This window comes from Carex rostrata, chromosome 15 (assembly GCF_964058835.1).
Source record: "Carex rostrata chromosome 15, lpCarRost1.2, whole genome shotgun sequence".
Classification (NCBI taxonomy): Eukaryota; Viridiplantae; Streptophyta; class Magnoliopsida; order Poales; family Cyperaceae; genus Carex; species Carex rostrata.
Genome location: NC_135932.1, coordinates 6,339,452 through 6,366,134, shown reverse-complemented (window position 1 = coordinate 6,366,134; position 26,683 = coordinate 6,339,452). Strand labels below are relative to the sequence as shown.

General features: G+C 36.1%; 4 protein-coding genes across 7 annotated transcripts; 2 read left to right on the top strand and 2 right to left on the bottom strand.

The window, feature by feature from the left end:
- Nucleotides 1-722: 722 nt before the first annotated feature.
- On the top strand, nt 723-7,813 carry EMB2423 (telomere length regulation TEL2 family protein). 3 transcript variants are annotated; one of them, XM_078316619.1, is made up of 13 exons: nt 723-938; nt 1,060-1,088; nt 1,794-1,896; nt 1,990-2,164; nt 2,253-2,441; nt 3,062-3,225; nt 3,787-4,063; nt 4,177-4,391; nt 4,646-4,744; nt 4,848-5,296; nt 5,702-6,468; nt 6,946-7,144; nt 7,498-7,813. In XM_078316619.1, the coding sequence occupies exons 1-13, from the start codon at nt 779-781 to the stop codon at nt 7,642-7,644; spliced, it is 2,973 nt and encodes a 990-aa protein (XP_078172745.1). In that variant the 5' UTR covers nt 723-778; the 3' UTR covers nt 7,645-7,813. The 3 variants fall into 3 exon arrangements, with proteins under 3 accessions (XP_078172745.1, XP_078172743.1, XP_078172744.1); XM_078316617.1 differs by having other exon boundaries at nt 768-938; nt 1,060-1,317; nt 1,696-1,896; XM_078316618.1 differs by lacking the exon at nt 1,060-1,088 and having other exon boundaries at nt 769-938.
- Nucleotides 7,814-8,948: 1,135 nt separating this feature from the next.
- On the top strand, nt 8,949-12,722 carry LOC144566567 (26S proteasome regulatory subunit Rpn7). The gene is made up of 8 exons (XM_078316615.1): nt 8,949-9,227; nt 9,911-10,025; nt 10,223-10,313; nt 10,429-10,574; nt 10,728-10,947; nt 11,189-11,297; nt 11,648-11,816; nt 12,382-12,722. The coding sequence occupies exons 1-8, from the start codon at nt 9,089-9,091 to the stop codon at nt 12,554-12,556; spliced, it is 1,164 nt and encodes a 387-aa protein (XP_078172741.1). The 5' UTR covers nt 8,949-9,088; the 3' UTR covers nt 12,557-12,722.
- An 853-nt stretch (nt 12,723-13,575) lies between these two features.
- On the bottom strand, nt 13,576-16,161 carry LOC144566568 (protein HHL1, chloroplastic-like). The gene is made up of 6 exons (XM_078316616.1): nt 15,779-16,161; nt 15,443-15,580; nt 15,232-15,318; nt 15,080-15,127; nt 14,688-14,834; nt 13,576-13,717 (listed from the first exon to the last, which is right to left on the bottom strand). Exons 1-5 carry the CDS (start codon nt 16,037-16,039, stop codon nt 14,694-14,696), a joined length of 675 nt encoding a protein of 224 aa, XP_078172742.1. The 5' UTR covers nt 16,040-16,161; the 3' UTR covers nt 13,576-13,717; nt 14,688-14,693.
- Nucleotides 16,162-20,885: 4,724 nt separating this feature from the next.
- Nucleotides 20,886-26,683, bottom strand: LOC144566558 (serine/threonine protein phosphatase 2A 59 kDa regulatory subunit B' eta isoform-like). 2 transcript variants are annotated; one of them, XM_078316603.1, is made up of 3 exons: nt 26,402-26,683; nt 24,830-26,226; nt 20,886-21,527 (listed from the first exon to the last, which is right to left on the bottom strand). In XM_078316603.1, exons 2-3 carry the CDS (start codon nt 25,988-25,990, stop codon nt 21,213-21,215), a joined length of 1,476 nt encoding a protein of 491 aa, XP_078172729.1. In that variant the 5' UTR covers nt 25,991-26,226; nt 26,402-26,683; the 3' UTR covers nt 20,886-21,212. The 2 variants fall into 2 exon arrangements, with proteins under 2 accessions (XP_078172729.1, XP_078172728.1); XM_078316602.1 differs by having other exon boundaries at nt 24,830-26,305; nt 26,402-26,663.

The window sequence follows — 26,683 nt, the reverse complement described above, 5'->3', positions numbered from 1 at the left end:
GAATATGATTAGAGTTTGAACATGCTGATGCTGATGCTGATGTAACGAGCCAGAGAGGTCCTGTGAGCAAAACAATGGTACTTTATTTTGTCAACTGACGAAGGCAAAATGATTAAATAAAAAGTACTTAATTTAAGGATTAACTCGGTAAATAAGACCTTCACGGAATATATTTAGGACTTATAACTGTTTTGAATTCTCTCCCGATACGATACACATACGGTTGAATATATTGACAATATTCTAAATTAACAATCTTATTAAATGAACTTCACACAAAATTAATGAAAAGAACGGCACCACCAAAACGTGGCATTTTTTTTTTTTTTTTTAATAAAAATACGAATCCTTAATAAACTGGTTTGGTTCATTCTCAGGATCTTGTCGGGTCCGGTCCCCTAAAGTAACCCAAATTTTGAATTCACATATGGACTGTTCGATTAGAATTCGAGCCAATCCGATCCTAGGCGGAATATACGAAAATCCTTCAATATTCGTGCCAAGAAGATCAAGCGGTCCAAATCCAACTAAAAATTTGATTTAGGGACCGAATTTGGCTCTTGCTGCTGCGGCTGTTTTTTTCTTCCAAATTGCTCTAGGCTCGGCCTATTGGTCCCTTTTAATTTTCTCTAATTCACTGCTGGGTTCGTTTATATATTCGCTCTCGCTTCTCCAGTCAGGCGGTCGCTCTACCAGTCTGGAAGTCTTCCTCGACGCTTTTGTCCATCGATGTACCACCGCACCAGTGCACAGTGCAACCCGATTTCTACATAATACAATGGACAACAAGGAGGGCAAAGAGCTGGAAAACCTAGCCCTTCAAAAAGTGTTAGAAGTCTCGTCAGCTATTGATGCAGCAAAGCAGGTAGACGAAGTGATCTGCGCCCTCCATTCAGTCGGCACTCTCATCTTCTCTGTCGATTCGTCTCTCATCTCAGGTCCGATTCCAAGTCCTAAACCCTATTCAATCAACAAATGACTCTTGTCTCTTGTCTGCACTTTTTAATATTTTGGCCTAGCTTAACTTTTGCATTTTTCATTTCTTCCAATGATATCTAGGTGCCATTGATCAGCGTTTCAAGGATCACGTAATTTCTTCCAGCGCCTATTTTATTTTATTTTATTTAAAAAAAAAATAGCATTTAAGCATCACTTTCATTTCAATATAGTGAATTTAAGCGATTGTGGGTGTTTAAATTGCTGGCAATTTTTTTAATTTGATTGAAATATGTTGTTCTCATGTTCCAATTGAAAAAAAATACTCGTCTAAGTAATTACTAGTAGGCAAGAACTTCCTATAGGCAATTATAAGCAAAAGTAGAGTGGGAAAAATGGCACGACGGAGCCGGTTCTATCACGGAATGGTACGGCATGTGCGTCGATTATGTGTCATGACTCGCATTTTCCGTGCTGTGACCATCTTTTGAAAATTTGACACTGCACGTCACGGCATGGCATGTGGTCAAGTGTAATTAATACCGTTAGATCTTGACCAAATGGTGAATCTTAAATAAAGTAACCTAAATTATGATCAAATGTCACGTGAGTCACGTTTGGGCATGGCGTGACCATTCGCCTCCCGTGACCACCCCTTGACATTTTGGTCACGGCATGGCACGTGAAAATTAACTTGTTCACGGCACGAGACCAAAGTTATGGCACGGCACGGCACATTTTATCCACTATAAGCACTAGTCTTATATACTTGAGTACCCAATGAATACTATCATGTCATTTCAAAAACATAAATCACTTGGTTCTTTATTATACGTGTTGAATTTTAAAATTGTCAGATTCTGAGTGTTAAATGTGCAACTGATGCTGAAGGGGATTCCTTCAAGAACAGTTTTTACCATGGCCCAGCCTTCCCTACAATGGCTAGGTTGTTACTATTTGGTAAGAGAGTTTCTTCCTCAAGATTGTTAGGACTTGTCCAATCTCAATTAATTTAATTTCAATGTCTGAGTTGCACTTCTCAACAATATGCAGAGGTGGCTCCGAATTGGCTGGCTCAGTTTGCAAAATCTGTGAGAAGACAAATTTATGATTCTTTTTTTCTTGAGGGACCTTTAATTGAAGTACTTGAGGCACTTGTCCCTATTCTAAACCAAAAAGGAAACAATAAGGATCCTGTTCTTGATAAGATCTACTCCAGTGCTGAAAGGTTCTGCTTCACAATATTTAAGATTACTCAACTATGGAATCATTTCATGTGATTCTAGATTAATTTTCAATTAATTTTACTTCAACAGGTTACTAGTTCTATGTTACCTGGAGAAAGAAGGGATCCATCGCATGGTTATAGAATTTGACCATGTTAAGCTACATAAAGGTGTTACTGTCAAGAAAGAAGATAAAGACTTTGTTTCTAGAGTATCGCAATTACTTGCATCTATTCCAGATAAAACTAGGCCTGGAGCATCATCGAAACTCTCGTCATTGTATCCTTTTGTTTTGTGTTCCATTAATTTTTTTGGTTTATCTTTTAATTAAAGAGAAGATAAGCCGACCAGTGGTAGCTCATGTGGTTGGGTGAGTTCTCAGAAAAGTATGGTTGTGTTTCATTGCTTTTTAAAAAAGTAAGTAGATAAATAAACAAGCAATTAATCAATAATGGATAAATTAAATAGCAGACTAGCTTTTTCCCTTTGGTTAATGTGGTACTATGGGTCGTGAAATTGTAACACAACATTTGTATTCCTTTACCAATACAAAAATGGTATATTTGGTTTTCTCTTTATACGAGAATAGTTATATTCACGTCAGGTCAAATTTATAGTTATTGCATCTTTCCACAAAAAAATAGTTTTAGCCCCCTCTAACTTTGTGTTATTTTTTGTTGCATTTTGAGCTGGAATATAACATAACAGAATGCGTGAATGTGATAATGTGGCAAATTGGAGAGTTTTACTTGAGTTTGAATATCTGTAACACTTGATTACGCTAGTTTTTTGTTTTCTTTTCTTATATACTTCTGCTTGAAGCGCACTACATTTTTTTCTCATTGGACAGCATATTAATTTAAATTTACTACATTATTATCCTTGATCAAAGCATTAAGCTCATTCTTCAAGCAAGTTACAATTCAACTAATTGCGGGGGCAGAAGAGAAAGCACTGCAATTGCCTTGTGAGCGTGATGCCATTAACAAGGACAGCCCACAAAGTTATTCGATCCTTTTTGTTGGAGAAACATTTTCTCGTATTATTCGTCGTGGATCAACTGGTTAGTGCTAACAATGACAACTTGTCTGAAAAAGAGACATGATTAATTTAGTTTAATTTGGCTTTATTTAAGTCAATGACTACCAGAGATTTTTATTGACTGGTACCATATGTCCATTCTTTGTTTTGCTTGCAAGTATGGTCAATGGTTTCATTGCTTTTCAATGGTCAATTAATGAAATCACAACTTGGGCATAACATGCATCTACTTGTATGGCAATGTTAATATACATTGGCAATGGTGACCTATGCTGGTCTATTTTTTTGTAATGGCACACTTATACCGAGCTATTCTTAGTACTAGAGCCCTGATCAAGGTGGGGGCAAGTTCCCACTCATATTATATTCCACACCCCCCCCCCCCCCCCCCCCCCCCCCCCCCCCAAGCACACTACCGCGCAACATACACCGACTCACCTGCATACACAGAGAGAAGAGAAAGAAGAGAGAGAGAGAGAGAGAGAAAGGAAGAGCACTTGGTGACTGCTTGCGGTAATCCTGTATGCTGCTTTTTGGTGTTTTACTTCGGCATATTGTTAATAATGTAAATTACTTTTTTCAGACATTGTAGTATCTGAAATGGTGCCAAGGATTTATGACCTTGTGAAGAGCCTTTTATCATCCAATTCCAATGCCTCTCTTCCATCAGTAATTGAGTCTACTCCCAAGTTATGGTTTTGGTTGAATTTGATTGAGACTATAAGGGATCAATACTCAGTTGAGAGGTTGGCTGAAGGAATTTTGCGCCAGCTGGCATTAAGATCTGTAACTGATACTGAAGCTTACTGGATTTTGTGGCTTCTGTTTAATAGGAGTTATAACCATATAGCATCTATCAGGTGAGATCCTTAAAATTTTAGATGAAGCCCGTAAACATATTTTAGTACTTCATTCTTTAGTTTCATATTGATTTTCTCTCTTGCTTATAACATTAGTATACTCTTCAACTCAGGGCGATGTTCGTTGACAAGTTTCTCTTTTGGAAAGTATTTCCTGTTAGCTGCCTGAGATGGATTCTACAGTATTCTGTTTATGAAGAAGCACCATCCTCAGAAGCAGAAATAAAATGGCAAAAACCACCTCACTTTGTGGATACCCTGCAGTACTTGGTTAGTATATGGTCGAAGCGTGAATTTGTTCAATCTTCATCCATGGAGCAACAAGCTTGTATCCTTTCTAGTTATGATTGCTTTACAAAAATAAGTTTTGGGATAATTTTATGGGGGTCTTTAAGTTGTGGGCCGAATCATCTTTTGGTCACTCAACTTTGGTTATATTAAATAATTTTTTGTTAAAAAAATTATTAAAAGTCATGGATCCTTAGGCTACTTGCAGTAAATCTTAGTTATAGTTGTACTCATAATAATTAAGTTCATGAAATTCATATGTGAGATTGTGCTGTTCATTCTGACATCACTCAGATCTGACTGCTGCTGTGGGGTTGTGTCTGGAGAAGATGTCGAAGCAAGAGCTGGAAACAGCTAAAGATGTTTTGAATTCGATTCTTCAAGGAGTTAGTTGTATGTTCATTTCACTCTTGTTATAATTTACTCAGTTTTGTCAGTCATGTTTGTTGGGGTCTAAATTCAATTCTATTTTCTTCTTCATTTTAAATCTTGGCAGGTAGGCTAGAGAGCCCAATTGACTTGGTTCGAAAAATGGCAAGCGCAATTGCATTAACATTTTCTAAAGTCGTTGATCCAAAAAATCCCCTTTATCTTGATGACAATCAATGTGATGTTGTTGATTGGGAATTTGAGGTTCTCACCCAGAAAAAGGTGATAACAACAACTTCAAGAAAGAAGCAAATTACAAATAAGCCAAAAACTCCTTTGCCAAAGACAAGCAGAGAAAAGTTGAGTGATAAGAAGGAGACTCGGAGTTCAATTTTGATTGAAGAAATATCTGATAAGGGTGTAGAAGATGAGGATAAGGATTATAATTCAGATTGTTCAAGTGATACATCATTAGAACCGTATGATTTATCAGATGATGATTCAGATCTGAACAAGAATTTCACTCAACTTGGTGATATTGTGGCAGCTTTGAAAAAAACTGATGACCCTGATGGAGTAAGTATTCCTCTTTATACTGCCATTTCCTTTTCCTTTCCCAGGAGGATTTGAGTGCGTTCGTGCTTTTCTGGGGTGTAAAGTTCCCTGAAAATGTTTTGCTTTTCAAGTCCTGTAAACTATGACATTTGGACTATTGCCTTAAGGAGGAGACAACTTTAGGTCCATAATTTAAAAATTCCAACCTCTTTTAATAATGATATTGCAATTTTATAGTACAACATGGAAACTGCTTTGCAACATCCCCTGCTCCCATACTCATTTGCTGCTGATGTCCAGCAACTCCTGTAAAGGCATATAGCAATTAGAATCAATGCTATTTGACTGACTACCTGTACAACAGTGCATCTTGTAGTATTCATATCACTTCTTTTAGCTTTGAAACTCACATTTTTCTTTATGTAGGTACAAGGAGCACTGGAAGCAACGGAGAAGCTTGTTAGAACCTCACCTGATGAGCTGCGTCACAACTCAAGTGACCTCGTCAGAGCACTGGTACATGTCCGCTGTGCTGATGTGGCAGCTGAAGGGGAAGAAGAATCATCAGAAGAAAAGAGACAAAAGGCACTTGTTTCTTTACTAGTCACATGTCCCTTTGAAACGCTGGATGCGGTAACAAAGTTGCTTTACTCAACGAGTGTAGATATAAGCCAAAGAATTCTCATACTAGATGTCATGACTGAGGCTGCGCTAGAGCTGTCAGAAACAAAAATCATTACAAAAGAACAGCAGCGAAAAGGGAATTTGATAACTTCCACCTCTCAACCTTGGTTCGTACCTGGTGAAAGAGGGCCCATTGGGGCAGGCCCATGGAGGGAGATATCTGGATCTGGCAACGGCATGCTTCAGAATTGGTCGCACCAATATGAAAGAGAGCTTCCCTCTAGACCTGGTCAGAGGAAATTGGGAAAAACACGTAAATGGAGTGTTGCTAACTCAAAGGATTTACAACAAGAATGGTCCAAAAATAGGTTTCCTTTGTATGCAGCTGCATTTATGCTACCAGCCGTGCAAGGGTTTGATAAAAAGAGGCATGGGATTGATTTGTTAAATCGTGATTTTGTTGTCCTTGGGAAGTTAATTTATATGCTTGGTGTTTGCATGAAATGCATGGCTATGCATCCTGAGGCATCAGCTTTGGCACCATCTCTACTTGACATGGTCAAATCAAGGTGCATATTTATTATGAACCCTAAGTTTTATTTAAATATCTACCAGCATCCATCGATTGTTGAATCCAACCTACACGTGTGAAAGTCCCAGTAAGTTACCAAAGAAGTTACTAAGTCGGATTTTGATTTTGGTACATTACTCCTTAGTTCCTGATACTTGCAGAATGGCCACCATTTCTCTTTTTGCACGTAAGACTAAACATTCTTGGTGTTTTGTGTATATGTCATCCATGTATCAAAGCAAGGTCAAGTCAATAGAAAAAAAAAACTCCAATCTTTTCAGATAGCCAATAAAAAATGCAGAATTTTGGTGTTATTTGCAAATTTAGTAAAATATTATAGCTCTAATTTGCAAAATTTACAAATAATGTAGAAGTTCAGATGCAGGATGGTGACCTTTTATATAATCTGGTTTGATAATCATACACTTTTCACATGTAGTTGCTTGTATGATCGTGCCTTTAATTTTCTAATCAGGGCTGTCTCGCACCATCCCGAAGCATATGTAAGAAGATCTGTCCTTTTTGCTGCTTCATGCATTTTAGTCGCTCTACACCCTTCATATGTAGCTTCTGCTCTAATTGAAGGCAATCAAGATATCTCTACTGGCTTGGAGTGGATTCGCACACATTCTCTTCAAGTGGCAGAAGCTGACTCAGACACAGAGTGTGCATCGGTGAGTTCATGTGAAGTTTGTATGATTTGTACCATCAGTTATGTTTGATACCAGTAACAATTTGTATGCTGAACTAAAAAAATTCATGGTTTGTGCACATTGGTAAATTGAGGATTAACCGAGGCTTCAATTAAGTCGGAAAAAATGGATGTACAAAAAGGCTAATTGGGTGCTGGGTAGTATTCCGATGTATACCTTTGGAAGTGGGTGTATGGTAATTGACTCTAGTGATAATAGAACTTTTAAAATTTCATAAATTTGTGTGTTTTTCATTATGACTCTTTTCATTTTATTTGGTGGGTAATTCTATTTGCTGGAAAATATGTTAAAATAATTCTTGTTATTTTGTATAGATGGCAATGCATTGCCTTCAACTCCATTCTGGGATGGCTCTTGAGACTTCACGCGCACTTGAGTCGGCAGATCGTGTGAAGGCACAATCAAGAACTTTGCCTTCAAAGCTGGATAACATTATTATTCCGTTTGCAAATATGAATTAAACTTGTAGAAAACTGTGCTTTGTACATTCTCCCTTTTCTCTTATTAGTTTAACTGGTTAAATTATGGCGAAAGTTTAGCTAGGGAACTATTTAAGCCTTAGTAGGTTAGTAGGATGTACATTGATTTCTGATGTTATATTCTATCTTTGTTCCAGTATCTTGATCTAAGCCTTAGTAGGTTAGTTGTGATGATAGCCTGTTGCCTATGTTTCTTCTCAATTATCAGATGAACTAAACAGCTGAGATTAATTGTCGTATCAATTTATAATTCAATATTAGAGTTATGTATTGGATAATATCAGGTTTATGTTCAATTTAAATATGATCACTAAAATTTAGATTATTTTGGATACTAATATGTCATATAGTTTGCGGGTTTTTAATGTGTAGAATTTAAAATATAATTTATATTGGATATTAATATGTCATATAGTTTGAGGATATTTAATATGTAGAATTTAAAATATAATTTCTTTGACTTGTTTAAAGATTTGATGTTAGACAAACTAAACTCTTTCTCAATTATCTCATCAGATTAAAAGAGATAAATTTTGTAAAGAATAGAATGGAAGGATTTACATTTTTAAAAGTGTATTTGCTATCTTAGAAAATCCAAATCTTTCCAGTGTTCTAACATCTAACGTTGGTACGTTTGGATGAAATAAGAAACAGAATAAGAATAGAACTAATTTAAAACAGAATAAGAATAGAGTTAATTTCAAATTTGAGTATAGTAGTTAATTTAATTTTTGGTTGGATTAGTAGAATAGTGGTATAAGACAAACAAAGAATAGTGAATTAGTGCTATTTTTGTTCCATCCAAACATAAAATAGCTCAAAAGAATAGTGCTATTCTTGCTCCATCCAAATTAAGAGAAACTCTAAATTTAGATATGCTTCCATATTTAGTTCTCGATACAGGACGATTTGGATGACTACGATTGCTTTCGTCGACACAACTCCGAATCCTCTATCCTCCTGGGTATTTTTCTGCCCCCTCAGTCACTACGTGTGAAACCGGTAACTTTTAATTTTTAAATTGGAGGCCCACCTCAGATTCACATGCAGTGACTCTGAGGACAGATGATTCGGTTCCGGTCGACACCAACAAACCATCCTCCTGCTATAGATTATCCAAGAAGTTGGTAACACAGCTAGCTCAATGCAGCACATTTCTAGTCAACGGGCTTATCCAAGAAAACCATGAAGAGGCCCAAAATACAAAATAGCAACCCATGTTATGCTCAGGCCCATTAAGGTTTTCTGTTTCCGTCTTGTTTGGGCATTAGTTCAGCTCTACTGAGAAACTCTCCAGTCTCCAGTTAACCTTTCCTCGTGAACAAGAAACCTCAAGCGAGCAAAAGGAGAAACAAAGCAAAAAAGTTGCTTCAACTCAAACCCTCACCTCACCACCGCGAAATCGAGAGAGAGAGAGAAGGGAAGAATGGAGGAGGGCATGGATTCGAAGCAGCAGCCGCATCTTATCTTGGCGAACAAGCTGTTCCTTCTTTCTCACCCGGATGTAGACGACATCGACAAGGTTCGCCTCCGCGAGGAGGTTCTCTCCGTTGTCAAATCCGACGGTAATTTCACCTCTCCTTTCTATTATTTATTTTCACTGTTGAAACCAGATCTACTGTTGTTCACGCCGTTTTTCTATTGGTGTAGTCAAATACCTGGATAATTGGTCCGCATAGACAGGCTGTGGCATTTTTAGGATCAGGAGATTTAGCCACCCCACTTTTTTTGGATTTTGTTTTGAATCCAGATACTCCGGTTGGGTTTCATTTCTAGCCTACCTGAACTTGTTTGGGACTTAAGGCTTGGTTGTTGTTGTTGTATTTTGAATACAGATGATGTCTCTGTCAATTTTTTTTATAGGCCTAAATTAAGCCTGGATTGTAGTTAGCAGTAAAGAATAACAATGGGAATTAAGAAATTGCAAAATGAAAAGAGCTAATTTAAGTTTAAGAGGGTCTGGAGTTGGCTTGACTGAAACTGGTTGTTCAATTGTTTGAATAAGTACTGAGTCTTGTTTAAGAACTTTTTACTTCTATACTTGAGTAGACTAATATTCCTTTGTCTGTATTAGCTAAACTGTATTTTTAACCATGATTCTCACATGTAGAGGATAATGCATGTGAAAAGGTTGTGATCTTTGCACAGTTCAGCTGATTTGAAGCAACACTATGTATTGAGCTATTAACTGAATTGAGGACTTCTAACAGTGTTGTTCTATCTTGTTCTGTTTTTTGTTATTTCCTAGATATGGCTTCTCTGTATGAATATCTTAACACTTCGGGGGTACTTGAGAAGGATGCCGAGCTTCTTGATGCAATGAAAAAACGGATTGAAGAGGAAACTAAGAAGCTTGATGAAAAGTAAATTACTCTTTTGTTTTTTTTTTTTTTTTCTTTTACAGTTTTACTCTTTTTTTCAGAAGATTTTGAATTTCCTTTTGACCTAGAACGCTAGAGTTTGAGATGCTTTTATTAGCTGAAAGAGCTTCTGAAATTTCTATGTAGATCAAGCTTTTTTAATTGCATATAGCTGATCAGTATATATTTTATTTTTCAAGGATTGCTGATGCTGAAGAGAACTTGGGAGAAAGTGAAGTACGTGAGGCTCATCTTGCCAAATCCTTGTACTTCATTCGCATTTGTGATAAGGTAACAATCTCCACTCTTTAGTTAACATTTTCTATTCTTATAAAGCATTGACAAAAGCAAGATTTGCTCATAGTTCTACTTTTAATTTATTATATTGTTTTACATTATAATAAAGGAAAGAGCCCTGGAGCAGCTTAAAGTGACCGAAGGAAAAACAGTTGCTGTTGGTCAAAAAATGGATCTAGTTTTCTACACATTGCAGATTGGCTTTTTCTACATGGACTTCGACCTTATTTCCAAATCTATTGACAAAGCTAAGAAGTAAGTCATATAGAAAAACTACACTTTTTTTCCATTGATTATTGCAATTATCCTAGTTAACCGTGTACGTTTGTTTGCAATGCGCTTGTTGAGATTCTGTTGTTTGAAATTTTACTTGTATATTTTATTTGTTTCTTTTGTGAATTTAATTAGTTTATTTGAGGAGGGAGGAGACTGGGAGAGGAAGAACCGCCTGAAGGTATATGAAGGCTTGTATTGCATGTCCACAAGAAACTTCAAGAGAGCTGCCAGTTTGTTTCTGGACTCCATCTCAACCTTTACCACTTATGAGTTGTTCCCTTATGATACCTTCATCTTTTACACTGTTCTGACGAGTATCATCTCCCTGGACCGTGTCTCCCTCAATCAAAAGGTGCGTTGTCAGTATATTAGCATTGTGTTGGTACAATGCCTTTAACTGGAGCTTTTGAAGGTTTCTAATGGAAAAGGAATATTTCAGACATCTCCTCAATCCTGATTGAAGTGGACAGTTGAAATGAACACAACTATTGTTTGCCTAAACCAGACGTGTTATCAATAGTTGAATTGAATGCATCGGTTGCATCTGTATTATATTTTTGTTGTTTTATGTGGTCTAATATAATTCATTATAGGTAGTGGATGCACCAGAGATACTTACAGTTATTGGAAAGGTGCCCCATCTCTCCGAGTTTCTCAACTCGCTTTATGGATGCCAGTACAAGTCTTTCTTTATTGCTTTCTGTAAGCATCACATGCATATATTACAATTCTACAATTTTATATGCAAATATCTTCCAACAATAACAGCACCAACACTGTAAACTTGTACCACTAGAAATTGATAAATACAATGATTTGCAAGTTGCTTGAGTATCTGAAGACTTTTTTATACAAAATAGACTATAGTAATCCACAAAAAAGCTTATTTGGCTGCAATTTACTTTTATCTGGCCAACGTACAGAACTTCCCTTGTATGTCAGGATACTAGTACCCTTGTTTATACCATCTTACATAGAGATAGGTACTGCAATTGCAATAAAGACTTAATACAGCTTCTGAAACTAATTGCTCGCTTAAACTCTGTATTCAGCTGGTCTGACAGAACAGATAAAGCTTGACCGCTATTTACAACCTCATTTCCGTTACTACATGAGGGAGGTCCGTACTGTTGTTTATTCTCAATTCCTGGAATCTTACAAAAGTGTCACTATGGAAGCTATGGCAACCGCCTTTGGGGTTTCTGTTGATTTCATTGATCAGTAAGTCCATTTTATTTGTTCAATAATAGATGAGATTTTTTTTCCTTCTGCATATTTAGCTCTAGTTAGGACCATTGCCTTTTCTTTCTTTTTTATTATTTTACATACAAGTATATATATGCAAAATCCAAATTTGAAATCTGGTCAGTCCATATTGTATTTTTTGTTAGCCCTCCAGAATTTGGGTGAAAATAATGAACAGAGTAATGTAATAGCTGAAAAGCAATGAGGGGCAAGCAATTTGTCCTTTTATGGGCGTGCCCTTTGCTCGTTGCTCCATTTTTTTTTTACGTGTTTTTAATTTAGAGGGGGGCGGGGGGATTGACTGTGGTAGTGTGGTGCAATGAAACAAAAAAAAAATTTCCTGTCTATTGGTGGCATATTAATATGAGAACTATTTTATAAATTATCTTATTTTAAAATTGGATTGGGATTGGTCCAACCGAAACAAATAGTAAAATAGAATAATAGAATGCAAATAAATAATGTTGGCCCGACTCCGCCAGCAATGCCACTCAATTGTAAGGTAGTATAGTTTCCATAATTATCTTATTTTGATTTGTAGAGAGTTGTCACGCTTTATAGCAGCTGGAAAATTGCATTGCAAGATTGACAAGGTTGCTGGGGTTTTGGAAACCAACCGACCAGATGCTAGGAATGCATTTTATCAGTCGACAATCAAGCAAGGAGATTTCTTGCTTAACCGCATTCAGAAGCTCTCTCGTGTGATTGATTTGTAAACACAATCCAAACTAAGATGCTAGGCTTTGGGGTTGTCTTATATGTATTTCGTTTCCAGTTTATTCTTGTTGGGTGTATCCTGTGTTCCGACCTAGCTGATTTAGCTTAGACATTTGTTACTTTTTGGTCACAAGACCTTGTGTTTGAAAAAGAATTTTAATTTCTGAGGATCTGTCTACAGATAGGTTATTTCATGAATCACAAGTGTGATTTTGATTTTACTCTACAGATTACGTGGTGCTCGTCCAGGTTACTTGGCGCTGTGTTTCAATTTGGTGATCATCGAAGTAACAATGAGGTCACAAGGTGGGTCATAGGTCATAAGTTAAAAATTAACATGAGATCACAAGGTCATAGGTCCAGAATTAAGTAGCGGTTAAAAATTAATTCGAGAACTCAGTAACGGTATTAAAATTAATTTGAAAATATTGCAGCACAAACTAATAATTACTGAACCAATTAAACTAGTAATTAAGTCCAAACAAACGACTTTGCAACTTATCTCCAAAATTATTTTGCTAGCAAAATCTTAATACTGCAAAATTACCAGACTTGCTGGCGCAAACCGAGCATTTTAGCAACCTCAACTGCTGGAGTGGTTGCCATTTTTTGAAGCACGCCTTGCACCATCGTCTTAGCCAAGCTCATCACCGTCACCGCCATTTTTTTATTGATAAAATCCAATCTCACTCTTCTTTTTTTTTTTTTTTTTTTTTTTTTTACCTTTTGTTTTAGCTAAAAAGCATTTTTCTTGTGGAATTGTTTGTTTATGTACTGTAATTGATGGATTAATGACCAATTTTTAGCTCGGGTTTAAAAGATATTCTTTCTTATTGATGAGACAAAGGGAAGTGAAACTTCTCATCGTTTGTTTTGTGATAAAAGGAGAGACGCATAATGGAGAAGCTTTCTTCATTGTGTTATGGTTGCAAAGATTGATCTACTTTAAATTCAATCAAGAAGAGAGATGGAAGCTGTAAATTTACAAAAAAGCATCCCAAGAGATGGGTTAAGCAACTCTACAGAATACACATATTTTTGCTCAAACAAAGTTATTGGTCCCGTGATATACATAGAGCTTCCAAATTTGACAAACCTCAACAGATGTTTTGCACCACAAATTTTCATCCTTTCTAAGTGCTAGTGGATCAGTTTTTCACCTGAAACAAGAGTAAGCAATATGAAATTCAGCAAGTATTGTGTTGACCACTTTATAGCCTATTTTTCTGCTCCTATGCTGCTTAGTTCACAATAAAATTATTTACAGAACAATAAGGTAATTTGCACCATAATTGGCCTTGATTACACCTTCAACTGCAAATTTTGGCAGATTCAGGGTAACGAACTTGTCGGGTTTAGGTCAGGTCAATTACTTTTAAATATTGTTTTCCATTGTACAGGCCAGACACAACCCAACCTGCTCAACTCAATGGGTCACAGGTCAACCCAACCCATATAAGCTGAAATATAGATTCAATAAAAATCATCCTTATAGATATTTATGACCAAAATGTTGGATTACAAGTTGAAAATTTATTTAGGTAAATTATTAAGCTAATAACTGTCAATGGATCCAAAACCTTCAAACAAAATGCATGATAGATCAGCTGGTTCTTGTTGTACTACTAGAAGCTTCAATCTTAGCTTAGGACTCGAGTTGATTTTTTTTCTTTTACTATTGATTTGATACAAGTGGGGGCCACCCATCAATGATGTATCTCAATGCAAACAGAAAATTGGGTCAGGTTGGGCCCCGCTAGTTAGCCAAAACCAGACCTTTTACTCATAGCGGATTAGATGATTTTGGACCCGGATCCAACCCTTTTACTCATCAGGTCAATCTTTCATGGGTCAGAGATTGTGAATTCGTATCTTCTGCATTAAAGCACCGTGCGTTAATGTATCTGGACCGTCCGATTGAGATCCGCACTAATATTAAAGGGCCCCGTGCATCATAGGCGGGGACCGGATTAGCTCTGATCCTGATCAGACGGCCAAGATGCATTAAACTTAAAAGATTCTCTTTTGAGTTAATGCAGAGGATACACGTTCCAGAGATTGCCAGCCCTAGGCAGAGCTAACACATGTACCAATAGGCTTAATTTCATGATTTTATCTACATAAACTTACTCAGATTTAAGATTTGGATTCAGATTCAGTTTCAATGGATCCCAATGAGGTGAGTTTGCCAAATGACTCTTTTGCCTCGCTCGTGGCCTCAGAAAAGAAATTTTTCACCTTGTCCACTACAGACTTTATCTCTTCTTTCCTTGGCAGCTGAAATTAAACCACATTTTGAAATTTATCAAGACATTACAAATCATTGCAGTATGGATACTATCTAGATACCAGTACTAAGACATAAAAATTGTTATTGCGAGAATAGTAAAATAGAGAAATGCTATTCAATTAACTGAAAATATGTATAAATAATTATTAGCATTAGTAAAGCATTAGAAGAAATGATGGAATAATGACATTAGTTTAAGTCAATAATGTAGAAACAAACAAAAAATGCGTACTTCAATGACGTTGCTGCTTCTAGCTGCAGCTTGCATATTGCCATTTTCCTGATCATCCATACAAGTATTCAAATCAAAATTTCTGGTTTCAAAGAAGTAGCAATCTCATTTGAAATTTTTTTCTTCCTTTTAGTAAACAACTAAAACATTACAACAAGCTTGAAGCCATATCGAAACTCAGTTGCATTTTTTAGCACTCTGTACTTCAGTTTTGCTATTTTTTCTATCTCCTTCTCATCCTAATTTACAAAAAGAAATAGAAAATTATTCATAATTAGAGTACAACAACAGAATTTTTTGTTCTCAAAGCCAATACCATCACTGGTACTGACTAGAAGAGAAATAAAAACATCATTTAATTACCTTATAGATAACAGAAGCTAGATTCCTAGCGATAGTATCTTTGTACAAGTATTTTCCAATGAAGGTCTCCTTGGCCGAAACAATGAGCTTAGCAGTTGAACCACCCTCAACCATCGTCAGTGGGAACCAGATCTTCAACTGATTATGCATTAAAAGAAGCCTCAAATGTTAGCCCAAATTCTCAAAAGAATTTTTCTCTCTCTTTTTGTTTTCATTTTTTGTGAGAAACCAAACAAGCTATTGGAAAAGTTGAAACAGCAGTTGCCAGCAAGTACTAATTCATAGCTCTATCTTTTTGAGAGAATGAATAACAGAGGGAGAGAGAATTCTACATACATCGGCATTTCTGACAAAAATTACAAACTGGGGGTTCCCATTTGGATCAAATTTCGGTGGAGAAGGCGGTGGCGGCGTATTGCGGTACTGGGGAGGCATCCCTCTATTGCCCTTTCGCGCCACTACCACTAACCTGTTTCTCTTCATCTTCAACGAACCGACTCCCGCAGAGAAAGCCGCTGGATTTGGCCATGTGGGTTTTGGTTGGGAGAGAGAAGGTCGGACCATGGAGCGGAGAGAAGACATACTTGTCACTTCCATCTTACAGACGAGAGAGAGAGAGAGAGAGAGAGAGAGAGAGGGTAGCTCTTATCTGGTTTGAGGAGGAGAGCTCAGTTGGCAGTAAACTAGAGAGGCTTCGAATAAAAAAAACTGATGTACACGGAAATTCAAAAAAATAAGAAAATATTTTAATTCTACTATTCTAGCCATATCAAGATGTTATTTACGAACTTCTTACTTTCCACGTGACAGGTTCTGATAGGGAATTCATATATCTGAGATATCTCAAACTTTGCGCGACTTTATGGAAAATTCCAACCGTTTAAGTACGTTCTGCACGAATCTCAAAGCACACATAATACTGACCCCTACATCACCTTCTGTCATAGGTTTTTGGAAGGGATATGATTTTTGTCCCAACGTCTTTGAATAAAGTCTCATTTAAAGTCAGACCTAAACTGTCTGATTTGCATCAAAATTCGTATAGATATTTAGATTCAATGAACTATTTAAATTTATTAAATTTTAAATATGTTTGTATGAATCTCAATGCAAATTAGACGTTTAAATTTAGCTTTGGATGAGACTGTCCAAAGCTCTTTCAACAAAACCCAATCTCTTTTGGAAGACTGCATGGTTACTACAATAATTTTCGATCAAAATTACAACACTTGTGATCGATTAATAAGATAATTGAGTTTTAAGACATTTAAAATATATCAAAATTAGCAAATATTTTTAATAGTCGAATCAACTATTAATTATTTTCAAATTTAATTGTATGGTTATGGCTGAAAATTATTTAATAATTTACTTATAAATATTCATCTATGTATAGTACAAAATTATTTATTTTATTATGTGATCATCTATTACTGTGTTTATATATATTTTTGTTTATGTTGTATTATATTTAATAGTATTTGACTCAATTTAAATATTAATATCTTTTCCAAATACGTTATTTTAGCTTTTCAACAGAAACCCAAAAAATAGTTCTACTAAAATATAAAAAAATATATATAAAAAAATGAGTAAGGCTACGGTGCTACAGCTTAATATTCGAGTTTTCAAAATCCTAACGGTCGATCCGAACTGGTCATCTTGTTCTCCATATTAATATGTGTTTGGAGACCAAATTTTACATTTTTTTTTTTAAAAATTTTACTATTTTTTTATATAGGTAGAAAATCAAATATCTGAATGGTGCATAATTTTTTAGATCAAGTTATTTTCTACCTATCTAAAAATATAGTAAAAAATTTCCAAAAAATGTAAAATTTGGTCTCTAAACACATATTAATATGGAGAACAAGATGAACGGTTCGGATCGACTGTTAGAATTTTGAAAACTCAAATATTGAGTCGTAACACTGTAACCCTCTATGCAACCCATAGCACCGTAGCCTTACTAAAAAAAAAAATCTTTTAAATATTACAAGTATATGTACGTTAATTTTGTTGGGGTTCACGCGGTGCTAATCCAAAACCCCTTTTAGGCTTAAGGTGCGGAATGACCGTAGAACAAAAATTTCTACAGCCAACTTAAGCTCAAGATTAAACGGGGTATGTCAGGAAACTTTCCAAGGCGGTCCACCTTCAGTATTCCTTTGGCATCAAAACCCAATTTAATCCTTTTACAGATATACTCCATGATTGATTTCTAAAACTTTAATCTACTTACCAATTAAATAGATTAATATAACATATTTATACCTTGTTTCCAAATCACAGTTGGAATGCAGACCGAGCGAGTAGAGCCTCACCAGGGAAGGAATCGACTCGGAGTATCACACGTGTGATACCTCTATCGGTTATCCACCAGGACTAACCAGAGAGCGGTTTGTTTCTTCTGCCAGAAATACCGTAAACCGCGGAATTATGCAAAAACACTATTCACGGGGAAAAGACGAAAACCCGTAAACACGAATTTTCGATTGCTCAGTTTCATCAATATGCAAAACTGACATACCGCTAAATTCGGTAAAACACTATTCATCGATCCCGTAAATATACTCCACAACAACCCGCAAGATTATACGTCAACTACGTATAACTTTCTTTTCTCAACCGAAACACTATTTGGGAGAGAAACCGAGAAAGAGAGAAAATACCGATCCATTTCGACACGAAACCGGTACGAATGAATTAGTTAATTTTCTCTCTACCCCTTCACCCCTATTTATAGTGTTTAGGGTCGGTTGCAAAAGACCAAAATGCCCTCCAAGTTCGGCCTATTTACAAGGTATGCCATTGACACCTCATCCTTTTATATGTGAAATGACCAAAATACCCCTTCCGCACCCTTCCACACTCTTCTCCATGTTTCTACACATGCAAGGTGGCATAGGTGTGAAATGACCATTTTGCCCTTGTGGATAGGATTGATGACATGTCATATGGATAGGATCAATGACATGTCATGCGGATAAGGACGAATCTGAAAAGACCCGAATGCCCTCGGCCCGAACACAAATAATATTCGTATAATTATTCTGAACAATTATATATATATTTTTCTTGCGGTTTGATGTTTCGGTAATTTATACAACGTGTCCTGCACATTTATAAATTAACCGGTTAACTTTTATACAACGTGTCACACACGTTTATAAATTAACCAATGTTTTTGCTTGTTATTTTTACATAACATTTATAATTAATTATAACCATCTTACTATTGATCATAATCAATTTATAATCAATCACAATAAGATTCTCCGATTAACTCCTATATGGTGTGACCCAATAGGATCTGTGTTATGTTGGTAAATAGAGTTAAAACTGTTTTAACTTCTATAATCATGGGTGGCATCTGGCAACACATCATGACCATCCAATTACACAGATGATGCTGTACTGTACAATATCACGATCCAGTAAACAATTTACTTGTGTCTGTTCTTCTGTCTCATAGCTATCAGATCAGTTTCAAGGTAGATGTGTGTCATCCTTGCTAACTGAATCTTTTCTTGATCTTGAGCAGATTATCAAATATAATTACTCTTGTAATTATACTGCTAGCAGATAATCTTACTCTATCAAGGGGCCCAGTGATGCTATAGCTCGTATAGAGATACGAGGGACAAATAGTATTCTTGGTAAACTATCACTTCCTTAGCTAAGCTATACATATGGAAAAGCTACCGTTATGACTGCTTTTTACGGACAGCGGTGGATAACAATCACACATACATATTTCTCAGTGGGAATGATAAATACCTCATACTGTAGAACGTGACACTAAATGAAAACATAAATGACACGAACACAATTCTATTTAATGTTTCATTCGGGGTCTGTCAAATACCATGTTCCTAGAACATGTATCTATGTGATTAAAATGACATCTCGTGTCAGGTGGTTTGTAAAACTTAACCATCTTTTAATCCACATACTAACCTTATCGCGGTAATTAGTGTTCCTGCTAATTACCTTGGTCAGTGACCTTTTAAGAGTATATATCATCTATATTATGGAGTTTCACAATTTCAGTCATGAACTCGAAATGATCCATAAATTCAATAATACTCAAGGCAACAAAATGATATATAAATAAACATTCAATTCATGAACAAAGCTTTATGATAATTTATCGTATTATTGACTTCTAGATTATTACAAACTAACAAATTTTCCAAGGCAAAATGATAATCGAGCACATATTGCGAATCCACTATTATTATCTTCACTCCATTGTCCATCCACATATTATTTATCTATTAACTACGATCCTATAAATACATAATAGTTAACAATTGCAATTTTAAAAAAAATCTACATAAATATATAGATAAAACAAGAAATAAAAATAAAAATACTAATGTATTTTAATTTTTAAGTCAGTGGATAAGGTTGGACTATATATGTTTTTCTTTCATAATAATTTTATTTGGGAAGAAGCTGCCACATCAGCAAGACTTGTAAACTCGAGTAGAAATTCAGGATGGAAAAAAACGCTCTTTTCATGGGCCTCGAAAGTCCATGCACTGAAGGCTGGGGAAGTCGTGCTGCAACAATTCCAGCCACAAGCAATAATTGTTACTGGGTCTGGACTCAGGAGAGGCCTCAAGGAGTGCGTAACCTCTCAGATAATCTCATATTTTGCGTGACCGACGTGTCCGGTTCCTATTCGGGGAAACCGCAGGGGCCAGTATTATTTGAGCTTCGAGATTCGTGTAGAACGTATTTGAACGGTTGAGATTTTCCAAAAAGTCACGCAAAATATGATATATGAACCGAATGAATTTTCTGTTTCCAGAGTCATGATCCTGCATGTGGATCCGAGATGACCCCACTGATGGTGCAGAAAATTCCTGCACCCGGAGGGCCAGAGGATTCGGAGTAATATCTCAGAGGATGTGAATTCGGCCTGAAGTTATGTTGGAGTTCAGTTGCTCTTCTGTGCCGACTACCGTGTAGGTTAATGTGTTGCAGATGAGAAACACCAAAAGGAATCAAACTATCAATTTTTTTTGAGAAAAATCAAACCATCAATTGATCATGTTAGAGAATCATCGAATAACAGAAGCTGTTCCAAGAGGCATTGCATGAGACATCAACTGTGTACATAATTTATGGCAACCAAAAAGTACTTCAAAGCATTAACAACATTAGTATCAAGTTTACTGTTGACATAGCAGCATTCAACAAATTTTACATAAGAAAGCAATCCTAGCAACCCAAAAGACTACATATTCCATTTGTAAAATGCATCTCTACTATTCCGAATAACACAAAATTAATACTTTTCTTGCACTATTCTTACACACTAATTCGAATAGCACTATTCTTTGATAATCCAAACGCACACAACGAGCCATCCCATGGGGAGAGACACAAATTAAACTTCTAGTCTAACTAATAAATGAGAAACACAAATAAATTTGAATTAAAACTGAATAATAACATCTTTCCACATATTATAACTTCAATTCCATACTCGCTTAATAGTATGTTAAATAACATAGTTACCTGCACTGCGGGAGTATCAAATTTTGTAGTCCAGCCAGAAAAAAAAACAGAAAGCAAAATCCCCCATCAAGCCGAAACAACAAAGCAGCAACAACAACATCAAAACGAGAGACGAAGAAGAACCTCACTCGCTGTTTCTACAAACAAATCTGACCGAACAACCCTCTCTCTATATACTGCCATCCCATTCCCAAACCTATTCTACCAAGTGATACCAATTCTCAACTTTTTTTAACTTTCAGTTTTTAACCTTAGAATTTGAATTAGCAAGTTCCTCAAGGCGTCTCCACAGGACCTCCCGTTTTGACTGGGTCTCCCCCTCCTTGGACTCTGCTTCATTGAACTTCTTCATGCACTCTTCGAAGAGATTCGGGTCCTGGTCAGAGAAGAGCTTACGCACATTGAGGGTCAGGCTTCGCACTGCTTGGTTCCAGTGGGACCGCGCATTTCGCTCAAGTGCAGGGAAGATGATCGGGAGAATAACCTTGCAGTTTTGTTTGATCAGGCTCTCGATGTGGTCATTGTTCCACAAAAACAATGCCCTTTCTGCAACCTACAAACAAGGGAACGAAAATTAGATGCAAGTACGACAACATTATGAGAAATAATCATAAAGTAAAATTGTTGCATTCATTTTTCTCATATTCTCAAACTATAATAATTTCAAAACTGCAAACCCAATTTGAATATCAATTGTCTAATGCAAGTTAATTTCACTTTTCATTCTTTCACTGTAATGAAGTATTTATCTTTAAAGAAATATAAAAGTAAAAGGCTATTTCGAGGGCAAAATATAAAAAGACGAGCTAAGATTATCTGCTCTTATCTTACTAGATATTTTTTTCTGGAATGGAGCTATGCATCTCATCATGCAGTCAAAGCATGGTAGAGTTCATATCATACTAAAGAGAATATACAAGTGTTTAGAGAATTATAGTGGTGATTGGAACCTCTCGCGCATCAGCTACTGTAGTGTTGTTACTCATTGAGCTAACAATTAAACAAGGAGCCTCAAAAGGTGTACTGAGATTTGGAATACACCAGTCCGGTGATTTGATCGGTTTTGGAAACATGTTCATGTCAAAAAAAAAAAAAAAAAAATCAATAGTACCTTAAACAACAAAAAGTTGTTTATTTAATGTTCAGCCAGTAATAATATGACAAGCAAACCGAAAATGACGAGACAGGTATTGTAAGGACTAAACTCATTACTCAAATTTAATGCTACAAAAAGGAACAGATGTGCTCTCTAGTGGCATGGCATTTTCAGTATGCGAATAGTGCTCTCGGACTGGCTACAATAGCATTAGCTGCTTAAGCCTCTAATCAGGTCAGAAAAAACATAAAGAATATTCAACACCTCACTATCCTTTACTGTGTCCAATGACCGTATTTTGTAAACTTCATAATATGTGGGGAAAAAAAGAACAGCATATTTCTCCCAGCCACCTGCTTTGTCTATCACTTCACTTCAAAGAATAGTGGCAAAAAGACCATCACCGCCTTCATTGCCTTGTCATCTCCTATTCTCTCGGCTGTTCTTCTTTTCCCTCCAACCCAACCACATAATTTTCCTCGGTTCCTCACCTCAATTTTCAGATAGACACCATGAAAATTACTTCCATCAGAGTGACTGTCGCACCTAGAGGTCGAATCCAGAAGGACGATTCAGGAAGAATTGTGGATTTCCCAAATAATTTCAAAAAATTGCAATTTTTCAATTTCAGCGTGATTACTTGTCAAATTTGAGTATATTTCATAAACTATCTTAAAAATATTATAGAGGAAAATTTTCCTATCTATTGAAAAGAAAATAACAAATATAATCCTTTTCTCAAGAAAGCTACTTTCTGAACGGAATCAAAATTGCATCAATGTACTTGCAGTTTTGCATAAAAATAGTTTGAGGACATAATAATAGGCTTTTACTAATATCTTATTAAATTTTTTTTTGTATTTCTCTTCTTCTTTTTTCATTTGAGGGCATACAACTAATCTGCAGGTTGTACTCGATTTTGTTGTGATGTGTTAGAAGCAAAGGTAGAAATCATACAATTAACGCTAGAACGAAATAACATGATAACATGACCTAGTTCATGATAGAACTATCATACCAAGACCTCCAAAAATAGTGGTAACCTATGGCTACTTTACTGTCCAGAGGAGTAGAGTTCGTAGTTTGGTGCACGAGCTATATTTGGTGCTCAACTCTCAAAATATTATTGGATTCATATCAGCTAATATACTAAGACGTACGCCTGATATTGGTTTACATATTTGTGTGAATTATGGCAACCAAGGGCAGATTTAAACACTGAGAACATCCCCCATTATTTTTCAAATCATATGCATAGTAATTTTTTTATGATATACAAGCACATTTTTTTCAGAGAATTCATAATTGAACCCCATAATAATGTGAGAATCATCCAATTATTGACCCCCATAGGTACCAATTATGCTTTTAATATGATCATTATTTGATATAGTACTTGATTCCCATTTAAAAAATTCCTGGCTATGCCATTGATATTAACTTTTGTGTAATCTAACAAATGTAGAAATTACATATCAACACATGCAATATTTATCGTTCAAAAGGAACATAGTTAATTCAGAAGGATGCATGATGGAAAGAAATTTCAATCTCTAAAAAGGCTAGGCTAAAATGGTAAAATGGGCTTGTCAGATGTGAAAATATAGGATCTGTTATAATTTACAATACTAAATCTTTTGACACAAACAGCTAACCTAGGGGTGCAAACGGATCGGATAGTGGTAAAACCATATCCGTATCCGTTTTTATTTTTCGGATACAGATACGGATCGGATATTAACCGGATACGGATACAGATATCCGCTTTTTATAATAGTATATAACATAAATTTGTTCATAATATATATTAAACTATATAGTATATATCTACTATTCAGATACGGATAATTGAAATTTAAAACCATATCCGTATCCGTATCCGTATCCGCACGGATATTCGGATATCGGATATCCGTATCAAACTTTCGGATACGGTCGGATAATATCCGATCCGTTTGCACCCCTAACCTAACCTATTGCTAAAACATTGGTCAGATACTTCCAAAAGTGAGATGGCTTTACAGCTGAAGTTCTGTAAGGAGACAAAAAACAGCATTAAACTACCAACTGAGAAAGTAGAAGTTAAAAGTTATAATTTTAATACTACTTTAATGGAGGATGAATATATGTCTTGGAACCTTTTATCACTTTGGTCACCTTAAATGACATCTTGCATACAGCTCAAGGTTTTTGCAATGGGACAAAAGAAGCATGAAACTACCTACCTACCTACCAACCCCATAAAAAATAGGCTATCATAGCACACTTTAATAGGCATTGAATTTGCATCTGCATTCTTTTTCTATAAACTTTTGGTTGTCTTGTCTAATTGTTCGGACTACCAACTACCAACTCTCTTCAATTTCATATGCTACCTTATTTGATAATATCTTTCATGCCTCACTGTTAACCAGATATCTCATTAAATATATCTTCTAATACTTCAAGTTGTACTGCAAAGTAATTGAACTCAGATAGATTTTTTTATTTATCCTCTTATTAAATAAAACTGATCGATACTGCATTTTTATATATACAGTCCCAATTTCTAGAAGTATATCTATTGATTGTTTGATCACATTATATAAGCATATGTGAAAAAAAGTGAAGTAAAAAAAAACCCCAAATAACCACAGAAAAATGTTCCACTGAACCAGTTTCATATATCACAAAGAATAACCCTAATGAAACGCCACTAGTACCAAATTATACTCTATAACTGTGCAAAATTCAGCAATAACTCAGACAAAAATTCTAACCTGAAAGTGTGAGCTGTTCAAGCACCGTGCTATCCGGCCAAAGAGCGGGACCACACACCTCTGGAACTCAGCCATTTGGGTTGCTTCCAGTACCTCCTCCAGTTCCCCCAAAAACATCACTTCCTTTGAGCTATTAGTCACTGGCCAATACTTCAACAAGCCCCTTATCACTGCATCGGCCAATTTATTATCCTTCTCGACGAATTGAGTGATGCAATACGACAGCTGTTGGTGGTACATAGATACACATTTTGGTTTGTGAAGTGGTATCAGGGCCCGTACCAGAAACAATTTATGCTCTTCCTTCAATGGTAATGCAAAACCGTTAATAATGCTCCCGAGAATTTCTAACAACTCAGCAATGCCATTGTGCTTCTCGGTCTCAAAAATAAAACGGTAAAATATGTTGTTAATCGATTTTCTGATAAAAGGCCGGTGCACCATGAATTTGCCATAGATTCGGTGGAGTATGGTTTTTAGATACTCTCTCTCTCTTGGATCCTCTGAATCAAACAAATCAAGCAGTTTTAGGATAAATGCATGATCAATATATCGTTTGGCAACCTTTGCATCTAATTCTGGAGAGGCAATAAACCTTAGAAAAAATTCGTACACTATTTGTAAATGGGGCCATGAGGGGTCCATTAGAGGCTCTTCTTCATCCAAATCTAATCCTTCAAAGGACTTGTTCTCTCTTGGGGGAGGGTTGGTGGTACGAAAGAGGTTGATTGAGGCCATCTTCACAACCTCAGCCATGATAAATTCGGTAAATTTACCACTCGGGGCCGCAATGTAATCAACCAGTTCTAGTAAGGTCTGCCTCTTTACATCCTTTTCTTTCAAATTTTTGGTCGGGTCAATGAAATCATACATCGCACAACACAAAGTTAATTTCTTGACGAACAATACTTGTTTTTCGGTGTTTGAGACATCTTTGAAGTTTGGAAGTGGTTCTGTAGGGATTACAGTGCCGTTTTGGTGACTGCTAGGATGTGTGCCAGTTGGGATTGAATTCTCTGAATTAATCACCCTTTTGTTGTTAGCCGAATCGCCGTTTTTCGAATGGGATGTGATATTACCATTTCCACCAATCAATTCTCGGCTGTCAGAAGAAGATCTTGGTCGATTGCGAGGTAATCGACCAAGTATTTGTTTGATCATTTTTAACCAAGAAAATACCCAATTTCTCTAAATACCCTAAATAGTTGAACTTTCTCAGCACTAATCCGTGTATTGGAATCCTTAACTTGAATTTCTCACAGATCCCCTCCTTCTGAGAAGGCTTCTCTCCAAATAAAATTCTCAAATTTCCAGGTCATCCATTAAAAATTTCACCCATTATCCTTGGAGTAAGCTGATTTAAGGGTCGCAATCCCCAAGGCAATTACCAAAATACCCTGTAAAAGCCACAATTAGCAGATCAAGAAATCTTCAAGCCTCTGGCTTTACTCTTTCCCCGACCACGGGATCGAAGCCCTAAAAATCATTTTAAATCAGAAAAAAAGAAAATCAAATTACCGATCAGAGAAACTCAAGATCAAAACAGTTTCGAGGAATAAACCCAAAAAATACCTTCAAAAGAGCCCCTTTTTAGAAAGCTCCGCAAAGCCTGATCTTCATCTTGTTCTTAGAGAGAGAGATAGAGAGAGAGACTCTCAACCCCTGGAGCGAGAAAGTATATCGGCGAAAGGTAAAATAGCAATAAAACAAGAGAGAGGAGAGAAAGGGAAAGCTAGTATCTTTTTTCTCTTCTTTTTTAATAATAATTCTTGCTTCCTTTCCTCTTTATTTCTCTTTCACCAACTATTTGTGAGCAATAATGACTTGGTATGACCTTATTGGCGGTGCGGCTTA